This window comes from Contarinia nasturtii, unplaced genomic scaffold (genome assembly GCF_009176525.2).
Source record: "Contarinia nasturtii isolate CC-2019 unplaced genomic scaffold, AAFC_CNas_1.1 Cnas_scaffold_2861, whole genome shotgun sequence".
In the NCBI taxonomy this organism is placed as follows: domain Eukaryota; kingdom Metazoa; phylum Arthropoda; class Insecta; order Diptera; family Cecidomyiidae; genus Contarinia; species Contarinia nasturtii.
This window is the reverse complement of record NW_022200178.1, coordinates 653,424-673,398: the sequence shown is the minus strand read 5'-3', so window position 1 is coordinate 673,398 and position 19,975 is coordinate 653,424. Positions and strand designations below refer to the sequence as shown.

General features: G+C 35.7%; 2 protein-coding genes across 4 annotated transcripts in view; one reads left to right on the top strand and one right to left on the bottom strand.

The window, feature by feature from the left end:
* The window catches only part of LOC116349380 (rho GTPase-activating protein 7), a 111,749-nt gene that overhangs the window by 29,386 nt on the left and 62,388 nt on the right, over positions 1–19,975 (bottom strand). Inside the window, exon 4 of the mRNA XM_031780781.1 lies at positions 5,799–6,389. Within this exon, the coding sequence (XP_031636641.1) occupies positions 5,799–6,389 (591 nt within the window). The remainder of the gene's footprint in view (positions 1–5,798; positions 6,390–19,975) is intronic.
* LOC116349381 lies at positions 8,095–17,318 on the top strand. Of its 3 annotated transcripts, XM_031780786.1 has the most exons (6): positions 8,095–8,458; positions 8,764–8,987; positions 11,288–11,523; positions 12,018–12,431; positions 12,647–13,060; positions 16,917–17,318. In XM_031780786.1, exons 1-6 carry the CDS (start codon positions 8,324–8,326, stop codon positions 16,934–16,936), a joined length of 1,443 nt encoding a protein of 480 aa, XP_031636646.1. In that variant the 5' UTR covers positions 8,095–8,323; the 3' UTR covers positions 16,937–17,318. The 3 variants fall into 3 exon arrangements, with proteins under 3 accessions (XP_031636646.1, XP_031636645.1, XP_031636644.1); XM_031780785.1 differs by lacking the exon at positions 16,917–17,318 and having other exon boundaries at positions 12,030–12,431; positions 12,647–13,541; XM_031780784.1 differs by lacking the exon at positions 16,917–17,318 and having other exon boundaries at positions 12,647–13,541.

Genomic DNA, 19,975 nt, shown 5'->3' with positions numbered 1-19,975 from the left:
TCATAAAGTAAACGCACGAGTATTCGTTTTTTCTTCCCGTACAACATCAACTTTATGAAATAAATTATATTTATGTTTAGATGGAAATACTTGAAGGCATCGAATGATATACTACATGATTGAAACATATTTTTGGAGCCAATCCACTTTTTTTTTCTCCCGCTCCTTTCGCCGTGTATGAGGTTAATGAAAAATCCAATTCGACCGCGATTTCGAACACACGCACACCAGAGAGAAACAAAATCCAGAATTCTTTCGGAGATCGAGTTTATTGAAGCATTTTTTATTTATAGTCCATTTATCAAAAGCAAAATTTCAGAAGCCAATTGAATTTGGTATCCCTCAATAGATGATAAATTACGGTGCGATCGATTAAATGTCACAGTTGATTTGCATTTAAAAGGTTGCGTTTGCATTCCATCCATGGCTCGGACACGATGTCGTATGTTCGATTCGAGCTGACCACCCAACTAAGGAGCATGTCGTTGTTATTGTTATGTTTATGCAAATGAGCCGGTGATGGAAAACAGAAAATGGCTTGTGATATGCAGATTGTTCTCTCTTTCTCATGCGTTTCCCTCGCTTTTTTTCCTTCATATTTTCATCGATCTCGGTGTGTTAATCGTTCCCCGCTCATTTGAATGATTGTAAAGATTAGCAAAGGATTTTGCTGTTCGTTTCGTTGAAAACATAACAATTACAACTTGCGAAACGGTGTTGTAATTCGCCGAAGCAATGACAATTAAACGCATACTCAATATTATACTGTATATAATCGTATATCCAATGTAATTTCAACTCTATTACACTTAGCAGTATGTGCAAAACAGCAATAATGACTTTTAATTTCTTTTCATGGGTTTGGTGCGATTCGCTCAAAATGTATATATGTGATTGTGTATATGTCTCTGTGTACGTCGGTGGTCCTTTCAATAGTACTCTCTGATTACAATCGCCCATTGTTTTGTTCACTCGTAATGCACACAAATGCCTCTATTGAACGGTAACTCAAGCTGTTTTCTGCTTATATTTCATAAATTCATTTGCAATGAGCATTGCGATTTCTGATGCTGTGCCCGGATAGAAGCGATTCACAAGGCGGATTATTATTACTTGGTTCGGTTTTTTTTGGTCATAATCGAATGTTGAATCAAACAATGAATAGAGACGTCTTTCGAGATTATTATTCCAGGTTAAAGAAAATACAACATATCGACTGTCGAATCATCGTTTCTAAAGAACGTAACAAAAATCCTTCAAAATGTTCTTGCACACATTTAAATATCCCATATTTCATAAGTTTAATCCTTTCTGTAGTGAGTTTTTTCTCAAGGTTTCGCCAACAATTTCGCTGTTTTGAATATATATTCGTTTAACCTTAGACAAGACATCGAATCATTGTATTATTTTTTTGTTATTGTAAAACGTTTACATGTTGTTTGTGTTTCCTTGCATTTAACCCAAGCAGATTGAATAATCGCAATCAATTTTATGTTAATTCAACAAAGGATCACGGAATTTTTTCGTTTCTCTCTCTCTCTCTCCATCTTCCTCATTTTCTCGATCTATCTCTTACTCCCGCACCACATTTATGAATTACGAACATACGCAACAAACACCTTGACGAGTTAAACCATCTTTTACCTCCTCTGGTTCGTATTTTTCTTTGTTTCGCATCGCATAGATTTTGAGTAAAGACAAAATGTACAGCATTCACGTTTTGCAAAATGCTGCCACAAAAGAGCGAACGATAAAGGAGTCTCACAATCTTCACGGGCCAGAGAGAAAGAATGAAACAGAGAGTTGGGTGTGTATGTGTCAAACCAATATCTTTATGAAGAAATCAAGAGTATAAATAGATAAAATATGAGCCTATTCAATTTCAATATATGCACTCTCCTCCTTGCGCGCCTTTTGTTCGCATTTATATGCAATGCGTACAAAGAGCAGGAAAAAAAGACTCACCCAACGACTATTACATATCACATAATATCAATTGAATTCTGTTTGGAATACAAACCAATTATTATAAGCACAGAACGGGCGAGAGAGCGGAGAAAGAGAAAGAGAGGAAAGAGATGACATAGGAAGAGACGCTGATAGACGATCAAATGCGCTAAGATAAACATGTGATTCTTTTTATTTTCATTTAATTCAAGAGAGTTCAATTGAACTCCGTGTCATTCCCTTTTTTGCTGTCACACACACACACGCCATCCGCAAGACATTTTTATATAAATGGCATTAATTAATCTTTTCGGATTAATTTTTTTATAATATTTACACGAATCAAATGGATTGTGTTTTAATGACGCATCTGGTTGATGCAATAAATCAATCAGCTCTATTATCTCTTCAGGGTGTAAAGCTACAACAAGTGATGCATGGCTACAAATCTCAACCATCGACTTTTAATTGAATTAATTTTTATTCAATTCTGAAGCGCAATTAAAATTGTGAACTTGTTTGCCCATGCAAATGAAGTCACTTGCTCTCGCAAACGAATTCAAATCGACTTCTTGTTTGTTTCGGTAAAATATGCGATTTTCCAATCGAGACATTGCAAAATATGAAATATATCATGGACAATGTAGCAATCGCAGCAAAAGCCAAAGAAGAAGGAGATAAAAAAAGTCGATAGTCACGTTTAAATATATCACGTCTTAATAATTCTCAATATTTTTGCATTTGTAGCCCGGGATCGTTCAACCGTAGAATAATTCTGTCGTGGTGGTGGACGTGATTTCATGCGAACGATTTGTAAACGCTTTCAGCGTGACCACTGCAATTATGATTAAAAAAAGTATATATATGAGCAAATACAGAAAAAACCATCCAGTTTTGTATCGAATTTGCACAAAAAAATAATAATAATGTGATTTGAAACGTGCTGCACCGCTTGAAATAAGCGCGCAAATGTCATATTCTTTCCAAAACGATCGAATCGGAACGGACATTTCGATGTTCGAATTTTTTTTTTAAACAAGCAAAACATGTCCAAAAACTTATTGTTTTCGCTTTGTCTTTGGCCCCTCCTCGACTTTTCACAACACAATTCGATATGTTCTTTTGTTCTTTTGTTTGCGATGCAATTTGATTTCGCATTAGAAAAAACACATATACACATTTCGGGTGAAAAGAAGCAAAAGAGCGAGTGAATAAAAACTCACGAACTTTAAATGACACGAATGACCGACACACACCGTATGAATACAATCCGAATTTCATGTAATCCAATGGTGATTACGCAAGTGAACATGATGCCGATTACCAGTAGATAGAGTACGTGTTATAGAGCCTCTCCCTCTCTCGCTCTCTTGGAATTTGTTGTGGCTGACATGAACTAAACGATATTTTGTACACACATCGAGATCGGTTATACTTTTTTTTTCGCTCGTTTCGTTCATATTTAGCTTTATCTTTGGGCGTTTTAGCTTCAGCTGTTCACTAGCTGACTGACCGACCCGATCGCTTCGATTGCATTGCACGGACGTATTCTATTGAATCGCACATACAAATCTATACAATACCGCAAATGGGTCCAGCTGTGTGGTAAAATTAAAGCGACATTTAAACAGCCCAGAATTGCACACCGCATGTAACTCAATTTCAACTTGGCACCAACTAGTAAAATAATGGATTTTTGTGTTATTTAGAAATCGCACAATTTATACAATGGTTGGTGCTGCTGCTGCTGCTGCTGTTTTGTTGCTTATGCAAAGGAAATCAAAATCACCAAGAAATTTATTATTTGCTAAAGCAAATACAGTGTTTCAAATTTGTACGATTTGAAAATGCCAAATGTTAATCGGAAACAACACCTCAATGGCAACAGTAAAATTACGAATAAAAAACAAGAGATGACGATGACGACGACGACGCCATAACAAATTGCCGGACTGCAATTGGTAACGAGTAGCGAAAAGTGTTGATTGGAAAATAAAAACAGAAATTGGTCCGAGTGTTGAAATGTTTGCACGAGCTCAATACCAGCACATGAATTATATCTATATAGATAACTTTAAGGGCAACACTCACATAATTTTTAAGACCACTTTGTGTTAATGTCTTTCATCTCATCTTTGCCTCGTTTTTTTTCACTGCCGTTCCCCCATTGTGCACAAAGTTTAAAGTGCACAAAACAGAGTTAATTACATTTTCAAAAAGTTGGTAAAATGCAAATTGAGGAGAAAGTTTTTGTGATTTTGATTACTCATCGTAATTGCTTCAATTTTGCAAAGCTATACAAAACGAGCATTGAACAAAAGTTGAACTATTTTCAACACTTATTCACAAACATATTTAATTGTCGGCATTCGACCTCCGATTTTAAGCGTGAAAAACAACAACAAATTGTAAATGTGAAATTACATTCGTGGCATTTTCAAGTGAATCATTAAAATTATTCTAATTTGCAAGTAATTGATCGCGATTTTACGAATGCAATGATTTTATGGAGATTCTCCGCATTTTTTTTTGCTTCTCACAATTCAATTCGAAAATTTATAGAGAACTGACTCAAACAAAGCCATAGCTCATGACAAATCCATTTAGTGCTTGTTTTGTTTCTAGCTTCACTCGAAATGAATCTCAGGCTTAAGTCAATTAAGTCAAGCTTAAGGCATTCCCAACGAAATTAATGGGGAAAAAATGTGAAAAATCAATGATAGCATTCAAATGGAAACATAAAAAAAAAGAATCGCATTGCAATTGATTTGCCAGAGAGTATCGTAATTATCGCTCATTAGGGAATATCGCTCCGATATCCCAAGGAATTGAAAATGAATGCTGAATGAAATGAAATGAATGAGAGGATAGAAAGAAGAGAGAGAGAAAAATATCAATTTAAAATGATGATAATATTACGCATAGCTTGTCAAAGCGCACACGAAAATCGGTTCGGTTTATTGTCGACACGACAATAGATATTGGCTTCTTGCAATTTAAGGGAATCACACTCAATGCAATAATAATCACATTTAATAGAAGATATTATTTAACATGAATGCGAAGTGAATGACAAGAGACATAGCGAAGAGAGAAAATAAGCCTTATGAAATAGCAAATTTAATGAGCTTAATAATAGCCTTTATATATGCTAGTGCGAAACATAACAGAAATATGCACACTAAAATATAGCAAAATGGTTTCATTCATGGAAATAAATGAAGACTCTTTCTTTTGCATCTCTCGCAACGGAGACAATAAAAATATTAATCGACTATGGCTCACACACGGAATCGTGCATGAACTTAATTATATTTGAAACGCGCATATGTTCAAATATGCAACAAAACAAAACAAAAAAAAAAAAACGATGGAAAAAAACGATACAATGGCGATATAAATGTGTGCAACATACTAAATAAAGTGAAAACAATGGCTGTTGTGAAATTAACAGTACACCGAGTGAAACAATAATATCAACAACTGCAATAAAATCATAATGATTGTGTTTATCAACGTTCATCTTTCGTGTGCCATGTAATTATAAATGAGTTCTAATGTTATTTTGTATGGTTCCGGTGCGCAATGGAAAGTCGCCTTTTTTTCTCTTCTCGGCACACACACAAAAAAGCAGTGTTGGCTTGCTAAAATTGGTGATGTCACACGTGAAAAAAAAGGTGATAGAGGTGACGATCAAAGGGATTTGCAGCAAGATGACGAAAAACAAATGACGAGAGATAACAAACCGAGAATATGGTCAAACAAATAGAGAAAATTCAATAAATAAACACACGCAAAATGCACGAAAGTGCGAGAGAAAAAAAAAGAAGCGAGAAGGCAAAGCCACTTACATGTTTTTCCGGTTTTGGAATTTTATTATTGTCTTTCGTTGTTGTTGCAGCCGTGTTGATGATCGCGGTTTGATTCTTGTTTAGATTGTTGGTTGGCGTTGATGCGAACGCTGTTGGTGCGGTCGGTGAGGTTGGCGATGTTGACGGTGTTGTTTTTCGCAATACCACATTAATGATTGTACTTCGTTTGTGAGGCGATTTCGGTGGTTCGGCAGCGGTGACATTGGATGTCGGATTTGATGTTGTGATCGAATTACCCAAACTAGCCGTATATCGTTGATTCGACAATATCAATGTGTCCAAATCCTTGAGTATTGAATCGGCCCATTCGTTGGTTTTTCGAATGTTTGACCCATGATTCGGACTGAGCGGCGCATTCAAACTGTTCACATTTCTAATGATTTTTGCATTTAAACGGCAATGGGCCTCTCGCAAACTGTCATGTTTTAAGGCAGCATCAATGCCATTAGAACGATAATCAATGCTATTCGCTGCTTTATTTCTAATGATATCATTCGAATCATGAAGACTTGACGGCGATGCAGCTGCTCCGCTTAATTTCCGCTGCTCAAGAACTTCGTTTATTTCACGCTGTAAATAGAGATAAAGAAAAGAGAAAAAAGATGGGCAATTAGTATGTTATTTGTTTCGTTTTTTTTTTTTAATTTGCAACGTTAATGAAATAAACTTAAAATCAACATAAAAGTACTCATACGACCAAATCCTTCATGTGTCTATAGAAAATTTAGAAGACGCGACGCAATTTCTGTTTCACGTACACTTATTACACCAAGTCTGTGTATAATCCAAGATGGATTACATTGAAGGTAAATAAATGTACGCGATCTTGATCTGATTTTTCAATATTTATGAATCGCTTCGGGGCATTCACTCAAACAACCGTATGGAAAAGTTGACTTGAATTGAAATTAAAATTTATGTGTTTTTCTGCTTTTTGTTTCAAAACAACATCTTGAGATGTGATGTATACAAAACGACAGACGATATGTTTTACTAGACTTTTGTCCGCCACAATCAATTCATTCACGTTACACACGCGAATCTTGAAATTACGCAATAAAAAATAAAATAAACGATCAGTGGCTGGGATGAATTTTATTGGTCCACCTATAAATTATGAAGCAAATTTTATAGCTTCCAGCACACTGACGTTTCCAGCTACCAATTTTGTTTTTAATATTGTAAAAGCAATTAGATTGAATCACACGTAAAAATGTATTGAAGCTGCTGCTGCTGTTTTTGTTGTTGTCATCGTCGTGGTGAATGTAAATGTGGATGGTAGTGATTTAATGTGCGCCATGTAAAAACCATAATGTTGAACTCTATGATCAACTCGATCCAGAATGCGAGAGAAAAAAGTGCTCACGACTCGGTTTTAAGGTAGGTGAACCAGAATTTAATTGAACATATCTCATGTTAGTACTATGGCGCATGCACACATTTTACTTCATGCGACCAAAAGATGTTTGAGTGGGCCGATCGAGTGGCTAAATGGTATTTCTTATGTCACCATACTTCATGCTTATTACTTCTTTCATTCTATTTGTCTATTTATGCTCTTTTCGGTGACTGTCTTTTTTTATGATGAATCGTTGCATTCGCTGCGACCGTTCTGATACACAATTTCTAATTCGATGGAAAATTTGTTGCCGGAATTGAGAAGGGGCAGACCATAACCAAATCACAAGTCCACCAAAGATTACTGTCTCTGGAGAAATTATTGAATTCGAATCGCCTGAAGCAATTTTAATATTAGTCCAATATTTCAAAGACCTTCAAATGACTTACGTCATCTTGTCGCACAAAATACGTGCTTTTTCAATTCAACTCAGTTGCGATTTCATTCCTTTCAATTACAAATAAAACGGAAATCCATCATGTATATTTTTTTAAATGTGAAATTCTATCGCAAAAAGGCGGACTATTCATAGAAAAAACAAATTCCATCAGATTCATTTCGTATTACATTCAACAAACGTGCTCAACATATTCTTTTTCTCAGTTGACACACCAATTTTATGTGCGAGTGATTTGATACCATTGCATATAATTGTGTATTGTTTTGTGAAATTGAAATGTGTCATTTGTTGTGCGAGAGTGAGTGAGTGAATGAAAAAGCATCTCGGTGTAGAAATATAGAGAAAAATGATCCAAATCGATTGAAGTCCCCAAAGGATTTAAAATAAAAATACAAAAAATGGAATTTTTTCGTCAGTCATCAAAAAGGTATAAAAGCCAAATGTGATGGTATTATTGTTCTTAGTGCACTGTTGAGAATGAAACGGCGTTGTTCGAATAATTCACAGAGAAAATTCAAAATTATAAGCGAATATGACCACCCAAGTGACAATTTGAGTGTGTGAGAACATTGTGCGATTTCATTGGCGATTGGTGACTTTAACGTTGCTTTTTGTTGTTGTAACATTTCGAACTGTTGAAGTAGTGCGGTGTTTTTTTGGTTTTTGTTCATTTTTCTTCCGATCAAGGCCATCACAAATTGAATAATGCAGGCGTGCCAATCAGTCATAATATTGTTGGTGTTTTTATTTCAATCGGTTCGTGCCCATCAAAATGCCGCATTTGACAAAAATTACAGTGATCGATTAACGGGGAATAATAATCAGCAATCAACCCTCGAGGTAAAAAAAAGTCATGCATGCAATTGCTTCATCTGTTCTTTCGAATCGATTTATACAAATGATCGATATAGCGAACGCCTCACAAAACATCAATATGTAAATGTGCGCTTTTGTGCAGAGTTTTTTTTTCTTGTTTGCCATAGATTAGTTGCCTTCTGAAAAACGTTATCATTAAATCAAGAGATCAAACAATCGCATTCTTTTCTCTTCTCATTTTTTTTTGTGTACAACATTAAACCGACACTCTCGCTCACAACACGCACCAACCATATTACTCGTACGATTTAAAACGATATAATTTGTAGCTTGCAGCGAACAAACATTATGAGACTAGCAGGTTTCGTCGAAGCAATGACGGCGGCAGTGGCAGCCACATCAACAGCGATGGAAGCACAGAAACTGGACCAATTTTGAATAGTGGTACAATTACTATGCCTGAGGACAATGACAACGATGCCAAGAAACCAATAAATTTTCTACGGCTTTATTTCTGCGGTCCTGCATATCAAAATTGCATGTATGACGAGAGGTAAAACAATACGGAAGACGATGAAAATATTTGCTTCTTTTTTTCGATGGTTTTTTTGTGTTTCACTAAATTCATGAGAGCATGTTTTTATGTAACACATATGGACTTTTATGTAAGAACGTGTGAAGAATGGTGATTCTGATTGTATTACGACGCGGGAGGCAAAACGTAAATTTTGCATTGCACAAGCAACACACACACACACACACACACCCATTTAATCATTGAACATAATAATAATAATCAAAATGTAAATGACCACAGCAATGATCATTAGATTGAATAGGGAAAACGTAATTTCCATAACTAAAAACTGACAGCTCCCTGTTATAAATTAATCAATTGGCATTGTTTGCAGCTTGTTTGTTTTCATATTTATTTCAAGTCATGTAAAGACATTTATGAAAAAGAGTTATGCAGTTCGTTTAAAATGCGTAATTTAGTTGCGTTCAAACAATCTAAATACATTGACCGACCGTTCGCGTACCAAGTACATGAAACGTTCGCTGAAAAGTGTCTCTCGTTTCCTGCCTGTACGGCTTTTTCTAACGCACAATGAGTAATTGAACAACTTATGTGTCATTGTTATTTCTTTTAAAAGACACGCATTTAAATAGAAATGTTGATTGCTTCCAGAATAATTGAAAATATGATGACGATGAACATTTTGGTTCACATGTGAAAGATACTTTCAGCCGCATACTCATATACATAATATTCATCTATTGAATGTTTTTTATGAATACAGAGACAACATGAATGACAAATATGCGCTCATTTTGTGGCGCATTTAATCGAAAGTAATAATGGCCAATAAGCGAAGCATATTAATCATTTCATTTGTTTCGCATTGAACTCTCAATACTGTGTTTACGCAGAAGAGAGGAAGAATTATCATCAATTTCGTTTTTTGTGTGTCGGCACATTGAGAAACTTTCGAAATATTCAAAAGAAATGACAATTTGTTTTGAAAAATGAATTAAACACTGAACGAAAACAAAACAAAGCGACAACGACGACGATGATGAAAAAACAACAACCGTTTTCAAAAAGTGATTCGTGCTGCGTTTTATGACTTGTTTGTTTTCATGACGTTTTATTGATGGCATCTTCAATTATTCGACGCGTACAGTGCTGGCAAAAGAAACGTTTCTCCGCGGGCTCATGGTTGGAAAGTCTTATGAAAAATTATTAAATGAATCAATTTATTGGGTGTATGAATCAGCTCCCGTGTTCTCAATTGATCGAAATGTCTTTTTACATTGAAAACCGTTTTGAACAGCGCGCGTACACTACTTCACTCGGTCTCCTTCGCATGAATCAATGCAATGCGATTGGCCTGACTGAATGCAATAATATCTCTTCAACTCGGGCGCACGCTCTTGATAATGACTCGTCGTTTATATTCCGTCAATTTTTCTTTCAATTAACTTGTGATCTGTTTATAGAGCATTTCAGTATGTCTTCATGCATCTAGGTTTTTCACTCGACACTTCAATTAATAAATGATACTTGTGCAAACCCTTGCAATATTCGATTGAACCAGAGGAAGGCAATATTCGATTGATAGACATACACACATTCTCCTTCTCGCTCTCGCTCTATCCGCAAAATGGAGAATAGACGAAAAAAAAAACATGAGAGGCTGCATGTGGTGTGTTTATTTCGCAGCTGTGTATGCAGTTTTTTTTTGTTGTTCATGTCGATCTTCCACTTGGCGAGTGATTGATCACAAATATGACGTCGACGATATAATTAAATGTTGACTTGCAATTTGGTGTAAAAATTGGAACAAAACTGAGTGATGGTGATGGAAAACAAAGGCCAACACATATCTTGAACTTAATCAGCGGGATGCAATTCGAATGCACACAAGCACCAATTGAAAGTCCAAGACGAACAAAAAAAAAAAAAAACAATAAAAATTTGCTACTTTTAAGTCCAACAATTGAGTCTCGAAACTCATTTGCATCGAACGCAAAAAAGCCACAAGTCTTCTTGTGCCTGTGCTAATCATTTGTGTAAAAATATCAATCACTTTTCGCAATGACTAATGGCTTTTTGTCGAGTGATTTTGATGAATAGCGGCAGTCGTGCAAAGGTTAAACTTGATTGAATACAATAATAATAAATGCTTTTTTCTTGTTTTCGTTTGAAATGCGAAAAAGAAATCGATTGTCATGTCCCGTTAATGTTAATCGAACATTTGATTATTTTGGCCATAGTGAATGGTTGTCGATGTTTTACGTGCTGTTTTTGGAATCAATTCGTTTTCTTTCTTTCTCTCTCTCTCTCAACAGATTGAACAACATTCAAGTGCAGAATGATTTTCTCAAACAAATCCCGCGCATGGCTGAAATAACACTACCAACTAATTACTTAGATTGGAAATCGAAGCAGCTCAGTTTGCCACTCAACATAAGAGGTGCACAAATTACAAAACCGCCTGGACGTCGTGATCGTGGAATCACAGCCGATGAACCTACACCACACTATGTCTTGGTTCGCAGCGATGACGCTAATCCACGCCATTTGGGTATAACATACAATTTTCTTTTCTTTCATTTTCTGTCTGATTTTTATCGACCCTCACGTAGTGTCCATAGACAACTATTTCGTGTGCATTTCTTATTGTTTTTTTCTTTATTCAACTTCGAAAATCGTTTTACAATTCCCGTGCAATTATAGTTTCGATTTACCAAAACGAAAAAAAAAGCAAATATAATATTGGTGTAGGTAATTTGACGTTGAAAGATAAATGTCAGTAGATTTGTTCTAGTTGTGACACAAAAAGCGCGCAAAACACATTCACATCGGCACATAAGAACAGTTATTAATCGTATGTATCTCTTTTCCCCTTCTATCTTCCCATCCATATTTGTATATTCGTTGTGGTCTATGTGATCTTGTACTTTTAATTTTGGAATGGGATTGTTTTATGCTTGTTCCTCATTTGTTTGCCAAACTTTTTTGTGTATTTGTATCACTTATTATCTTTTGTTGCTGGTATTTGTTTGCTCAATTGAAAAGCATTATTGTCAGGGTCTGATATAATGGATGATCCATTCATACCACAGCGCGGTAGACGGCAATCAAAAGCTCAAACTTATGACGATCCTTTTTATCCAATGCGCGGTCGACGTGCCGAAACACAAGCATGGGACGATCCATTCTTTCCGATGCGTGGCCGACGTGCGGATAAAAATGCAAACGCTTGGGATGATCCATTTGTGCCGATGCGTGGCAGACGGCGTCCAAAAGACGGTGGTAAACGTGCCAAATCTCAACCTTGGGACGATCCATTCATTCCGATGAGAGGCAGAAGATGGCCAACGAATAGCATCGCTTATGACGATCCATTTATTCCAATGCGAGGTCGCAAAGCAGAAGATTATGACGATGTATTCGTACCAATGCGAGGACGTCGCTCGATTAAACCAAAAGGTAATTTTTCTTCTTTTGATACTTTTTTTCCGTTTCTTTTATTCGCATTTTTCTCGTTTATTCGATTACTTTTTTATTTGCATTTATGTTGCGAAATTCGATTTATTTTATTTAAAAAAAAAACAAAAACAACAATCGAATCGAAGGTCAATCAATTAATATTCATTTAAATCTGCACGCAATTTTGTCGTTTGTTTCGATAACGAAAAAAAAAGCGCAACGACGGAAACGAAGCTTATTGGCATCAACCGGGACATTTAATGCGGTTTATACGCCATCCGAGGAGGTCATTGTCAAACTAAATGGCATTCAAGATAAAAACTTACATACATTGCCGCCAACAATGAATCGTATGCTCGATCGTTTGCAGCCAAATGGCAAATTGATTGAAGGCACCAAATCACATTCAGTGTTAAATGAAAAACATCAACAACATCAAAAGAAATCGCAATTCTTGCTCGACGACTTTGCTACAAATCCTGATGATGGCGATAACGGATTGATGAATGACTCGGCAATGGATTATTATTATTACGTGGAATCACCGCAAATAAACAAAAGCAAAATGAACGAGTACAAGCATGGCTGGATGAAATCATCAAGAGATTTGTCACAAAATCGTGATGCTGGTAATTTAGCACGTGGGAGCACAACATCCATCTTATTTTAATGCAAAAACAAGAAAAAGCGAGTGAATGAGAGCCACACACACACATAGACACACACACACAAGTATATATAAAACAATATGAAGAATCAACCGTAAACAAATCGTAAACCAAAATAAAATGCAAATTCACCTTAAAAAAAAAAGAAAAAAAAAAGCATAACAAAACGCTTCATTCTCACACACACGGAAAAGAAACGGAAAATAGCTTGAAAATGAGAGAAAAAGGGCAGTGACACAAGCACAAATAAAACAACAACAACAAAAAATTCAAAGAATAAAAGAAGCATAAAATAATAAAAAGAAAAACTTTACGCTCACAACAATGTCTAACGCTTTCGTAATCAAACATCATGGCAAAATGGGAGAGTGCACAGGAGGGAAAAACAGGAACGACATTGCATAAAGACACGTGCAATGCATAAACATGCACTGAACTAATGGTAATTAAAATCATTTCTATTTGAATTTTTTTTTTTCGTTTCGTTGTGTGTGTGTTTGCTTCTCTCAATTGCACATGAGTGAATTACTTGAATGCCTCTCTTGTCATTAGGAATTTATTCCGATCTTTTTTCGTCTTGTCCGCCCGTTTTTCCATTTGTTATTGCTTTCACACTGCATTTCGTGCTCAAGCGCGAACGATCTTAGTTTATGTTCACTTCACAAGAGACAAAGACGCAGAGAACAAGAGAGCGAACGAGCGATGATGATGGTTGGATTGCATGCGATTTGCTTTCACATTGTAGATTTTCTATCGACAATTTCAACTTAAAAACGAAAAATCGAATCGAATCAAAAGCCATGAATTTGAAATTAACAATGGAATTGCTTATTAGCAAAATTAGAATTTTCCGTGTTCTTCAGTCTGTTTTGCGTCGGTTGATTTTTTTTTTTTTTTTGAAAACGGAATGTGTCCGCGTGTACGCCATTCGATCGAGTAAAACACCAATAAACGTAAATAAAGGCGACGAAAGTAAGCATTCGATTAAAAAAGAACATTCAAATAAATTGGAGAACAAAAAATCTCTTCTACGAAGAGCCGAATGAGAACTTTGTCAGATGGGAAAAACAGAATATTCTTCCTATCTCGCTCTTCTTTTCTCTTTGTTCCAAAATGTAGATTGAGTGTGTGTGAGTCATCAAAAACAATCATGAGAATCGATAAAATCGCTGTTCATTTTTGCAACGAATGTCGAAAATTAAAACAGACAATGAATTCTGTTAAACGTCGAATGAATATGTGAAACAGATTTTTTGCATTTCGTTTTAATGGCGCAATCGAGTGAAATAGACAGACCGTACCGCACACTACCACCGCCGCCGCCACCATTGATTTGGCACTGATCGACGATGACAACGGCGTTCATTGTTTCTTTCTTTTAAATGTGAGACATTGCCACCCATTCGCTATTTCATACATGTGTGTGTGTGCGCCTCGAAAAGTCAAAGTTTATCTAAGAATTTGCGATGAGAAATCGCTGATTGTTTCGATTTCTCTCGATGATCATTTTACTTCTTAAAATGAAAGAGAAGAAAAAAAATTGTCGAATAATTGACTAGTGATTTACATGACAATTTCAATATGACTAGCACAACGCACATATCCACTGTTTCAATCTCGGTACAACAAAATTGAGAGCAGCCGAGCTTATAGAGAATATATATAAATGAGTGTTGTTGCTGCTAACAATTGTTTCAAACACATTGAATGGGTAATTAATGTCCAATTTACAGTATAATATTGTGAGCGTGTCTCCATACAATAAATAGCGTTTTAAGATCGTCAATGAGATCATTGACTATCCCAGATATACAATATTTCTTTTCTATTCATTGGCAGAGCTTAATTGCCATTTTCTAAATTATTTAAATGCACATTTTCAATAAATTGTGACTGACTACCGTTTTATTTACCGAGCACTACGGTATGCGAACGATCTTGGCTTTGGAATTGCTTCATTTCACCATACACACACACACACATCTATTTCTTTTTCGATTCGAATTTCAATCAGTTCGATTTCCGAATGAATATAGTAAACGGTGAGAAATAAAGGGGGCAACAATTTATATAAACTACACACGACAATGATCAGATCAATGAAATTGACGATGCATTGATTGCTGTTAATGGAAATTTTTACTGATTCATTAAATCGTATCGTATCGTGTCGAAGAGTCTCTACATCGAATTCACAAAACAATAAAAAGTCATGCAAAACAACAAAAACAAATATTGTTGGCTGGCGAAATGTGATATTACCGCACGTTACGGTCTAACAAAACTGTGAGATGCCTCCATCTCGCGCGTCTTCAATGCATCTATATAAATTCTTAACAAATTTCTCTCGCTCTCTTTCGCCGCATATTTTCTGTTGTTTGTGCAATCATGCGAATTTGAATATGATTGTCGTGGCAAAGAAATAGGTAGCAGCTGCGCGTGGCCACTTCACTCTACAGAATCGAAACGAGAGCGAGAAAGATGTTGTCGACCGCTTTGTTGTGCATTTAGTTCGGTCAGATTGCAATCATCGATTACAATTACAAGCCAGAGAGTCCAACGCGCAAAATAATACACACACACACACGCGCGCGGAGAGAGAGAATACCGTAGAAGAAATATGTTCCGCACATGGAATTGGATCTAATATGTGGAAAAGACGCAACACAACCGACCAAATGGAAAACACCTAAGTGATTATTGTGGTCGTTTGTTACAAGAATTTTTTTTGCCCGCTCTCTCTTTCTCTTTCTCTACATCTTGTCTAGCATTTTTCCATAAAAATTCCATATATCTATGCTACTGCGACAAAGACGTAAACGATTTTATAAGCCACCGAAATTGAAGGCAAATCGGTTGGGGAAATGTTATGTGTGTTTGAAAGACAAATACATTTCACTGCAGTATGCTGTTTTGGTAAGGCACTCTCAGCAGCTGTATTGCATGCAACATGATATTCTTGGTATTTTAAATTGGATTCAGGCCACCATGTATGATCTTGATCTCTCGACGATCATAGAAAATTTTATGGTTTATTTAAAATTAATAAATCTTTTCTCTCGCTCCCGCGATCAACGCATGTATGCCACATCGTTGTCGTTTTGCTATTATTTTTTTTCTTCTCCTCATTCTTCAGCTGCCGCTGCTGCTGCTACTGCTGTGCACCGCGAACACTATGAATTATGTATGTGACTGAAATATTGTAAAGAAAATATAAAAAAAATACACAAACTATCAGTAGCAATCGCAACCGCTGGCCTTTCAATGCATTAAATAACAAAATGCAGAATGAATCGGTGAATGAAGGTTCATAATGGCCACGATGGTTCTCTTACACCTTAAACATATCATCAGAGCCACAATTTCAATTATGGTTTTCCTTATGTGCAGAGACCGGAGGAAAAATTTAAATCACATTCTAATAGCCAGCTATTAACGACCAATCAGATATAACTCTTGAAAAATGATTTTCCTAGATTTTCGTTTCATAACCATGTCCACACACGCATTACAGGCCGACTCCAAACAAAATTCATTAAACGATGGAGCCCCTCGATATTGATAAACGAAACTCATTATGAATATCAACGTTTTGGGCATTTTAAATTGATCATTTTACATACAATTTATTGATGTTTAACATTTTTGTGCGTACTTTTACGTTACATGTATGTGTGTGGCTTTTGTCACAAATCGATAACTGTGGTGCATGTTTACAGTTATTTTATACACTTTTTTTTGAAAAAATAAGTAGCCAATGTAATGAAAACAAAAATCTCTTTCTTTCTCATTTCTTTTATTTTGATTTCTGACACAGACAAAAACAAATATCCATGAAGCACGCACGATGCGCAAACCACAATACCCGCGGACGAATAAACAAACGAAAAATTCCATCAATTACATAAATTATTTATGAATCGATAAAATTGTTGTTTTATATAGTTTTTTTTGAAAGATTTCTTTTTTTTTGTTTTTCAATTTTAAATGCACCAAATCACGACAACGACGAAAACGAATTGGTTTTTTTCAATCGCGAACCAAATAAAAAAGAGGCATACACGAGAAAATGGCTGGAGAAAAAGAACGGAATTTTAATCAACGCGTTGAATATGACCCCAAATGCAAATCGAATATGGACTACGAATATCATTTGATTCATTGGAAACCAAAAAAAAAACACAAACAATTTATTGTATTATAGTATAACAATAAAAAAACAGACAAAACTTAATAAAGTGAATTCTCATAAAAAAATTGTTGAAAACAAACACAAAAAGGAAGAAAGGAGGGAGAGAGAGGAGGAAAAAATGACAAACAATGTGTTGTTGGTGCATAAGTTTGATTATATTTTGGTTTGGGGCTTGTGATTTGTTGGCATAAATTTGAAATGTCAATTAAAGAGCGGACGGCCGTGTACTTCATATGCATATTTTATAATACAATGCGAAATGACGTTGCATTTCGTCAACACATCGAACCGGAATCGATTTTCACGCTGTCGCTGTCCGTTTATATATACATGGCTGCTGTTTTGGGTTCGGTCAACTGTGCAAAAAGCCTTCACATATTGATTAGCCACTTCGGTGCTGTGTCTGTCCACTGACCACAAATAAACGAATAATATGCAAATGATATTCATTAAAATGGGCTTTGCGAAAAAATATTCGAAAAATGCAAATTCCTAGCTTTTTTTCTCTGTCGACCCACAGTTGAGTATTCAATAAAAAAGAGGGTTTTGCATACGCAGATTGATATTTTCTAATTTTGTTTGGCCACCATCGTAAAATTGTCAATTGATGAGTAATTTAACAGCAAACAGTTTATTGATTTTAAACGATCATAAAAATTCGTTTAATTTGGAAGTAACTATAAAGTGACGTCAGTGGTAGTGTTGTGATTCACAATGACATCAATGTTTAACAAGCATATTGCGTCGTTAGCGAGCCTACTGCAGCTACTGCTGTTCAAATCTCTTCTTAATTAATTCTTTATCTTTGTTTTTTTTTTTTAATTTTTTCGCGTCGCACTGCAAACGCATAACGGTTTATTACTGAATTGACACAGCGTTGTGCTTTTTTCTCCCCATTTATGTAAACCGAAAAAATATTAGCCTCTTATCAGAATCGTTAATCAGTGTGCGAAAGTTAAAAGAGTGTATCCAACACACAGACACACGGTCATAATTTTACTAATTAACGCGCATAAACCCCATTGGACACGGCGACCGCAACCTAATCTTTGATTCATTCAAAAAACAATTTCACATAGTCAACACTTTCAAGTCACAACGATACAAGTCAGAAAACAGGTAAATTGTCACATAAAAATTACCGTTTCACACTCTCTAAATGCATATAGTGCTTACCGCATTTGAAAGAAGAAGAAAAAAATGTGTATCTTTGCTGATGGGATATAATTAAGTGCATACACACCGGTAAGTACACTGTGTGTGTGCATAGTTGCGGAACGAATTTTTCCCCTTTGGTCGATGTGTAAATGGATGTGAGCGTTTGTAGAATGCTTGACATCAAATTCAAGTGAATTGGCACTGGCATCCAAAGTTGTCGCATAAATACTATACGATACAACCATTTTTTTCGTGTACAAAACATTTTCTTGATCATTCGGCCAAATCATTGTAATTTTTATCGCGTTTCACTCCGCACCAACATCGAAAGCGAACTTGAAACCAAATCCAATCGTATGTGCGACACAAAAAAAAAACAGAAAAATTGCAATCTACAATGCAAGAAGGAGATAAGCAATGACCAATGGTATTTGGATTCAAATGACGTTCTCTTGTTTAAATCGTAGCTACACACACACACGAACACCTTCAATACACAATTCAATTTGTGCCTGCATAAATAAAACCGTCGAACATTGAACGCTTGTCACAACAGCGTTTAGAATATCGCATCGGCGAAAAATATAAAATGCCGAATGATTAATATTAGAATTTATTATCTACGTCCAGTGACACGACAAATTGATAAATAACTACATGTGTACAAATTTACGAGCTCTTTGTACCTGATGGAAAAATTGCGAGCGAACAAGCGCTGCAAATATAATACACGACCAACCGAACAAACTAGCCCATTCACGACACATCCAGCGACAAAATGCAATGTTGGCGCACTTCGATGAAGTGAACAAGAAAACATATCCAAACGATTTGTTTGGTTCCAGTCAAAGGTAATTAAAGAGAAATAAATAAAATGTATGCATGTATTTAACGATGAGACGGAGCAAACGCAACGATAAAATTGCCCATCTATATTCAAGTGCTAAGTTAATTATTTTTGCGGTGAATGGAACCAGAGAAGTTGAGCTTGAAAAAAAAAATACGCTCAAGACATTCAATAAATTATGTGTGTGTGACAACTGTTACTCTCGACATTAGATTGAAATTCTGCGGTAGCAAAATTGCTTGACATCTTGTAAGATGAACCAAATCAATTTCGCTGTGAGCACTGAATTGACTCCGAACAAAAAGAAAATGAGCAGCTTTTCGCTTGAAAAATCTTTTGTTTCACTTGAATTTCGAGACTCTGTTTCATGATAACGAAGGGTGTCGGATTTCCGCTTTGCAAACGCATGCAGAATTCGTTTAAAAAGAGCAAAAAAAAAATGATACCGCTTGGTTTCACCTGAAATTCAACGACTCAGAACCGAATATAAACTTGTTTTTTTTTTACAAATTGCAAATCGCGCGTCTGATATGATCCCAATGACATTTTATACCTGTTGTTTGTTTCATAATTAAGTCATAATAATCCACATGCCAATTCGATAACAATTTACGCCGGATAAATTTTCAGCGTTTTGTTTTGTTTGTACGGCGAGCAGTGCCAACATGTATATGCCCAA

What these genes read in the sequence shown, in the direction of transcription:
- LOC116349381 (XM_031780784.1), top strand. Translation starts at nt 8,324, where the DNA reads ATGCAGGCGTGCCAATCAGTCATAATATTGTTGGTGTTTTTATTTCAA. An exon ending in CGCTAATCCACGCCATTTGG is followed by an intron (nt 11,524 to 12,017) that starts GTATAACATACA and finishes TCAATTGAAAAG; the next exon opens with CATTATTGTCAGGGTCTGAT. An exon ending in TCGCTCGATTAAACCAAAAG is followed by an intron (nt 12,432 to 12,646) that starts GTAATTTTTCTT and finishes CGAAAAAAAAAG; the next exon opens with CGCAACGACGGAAACGAAGC.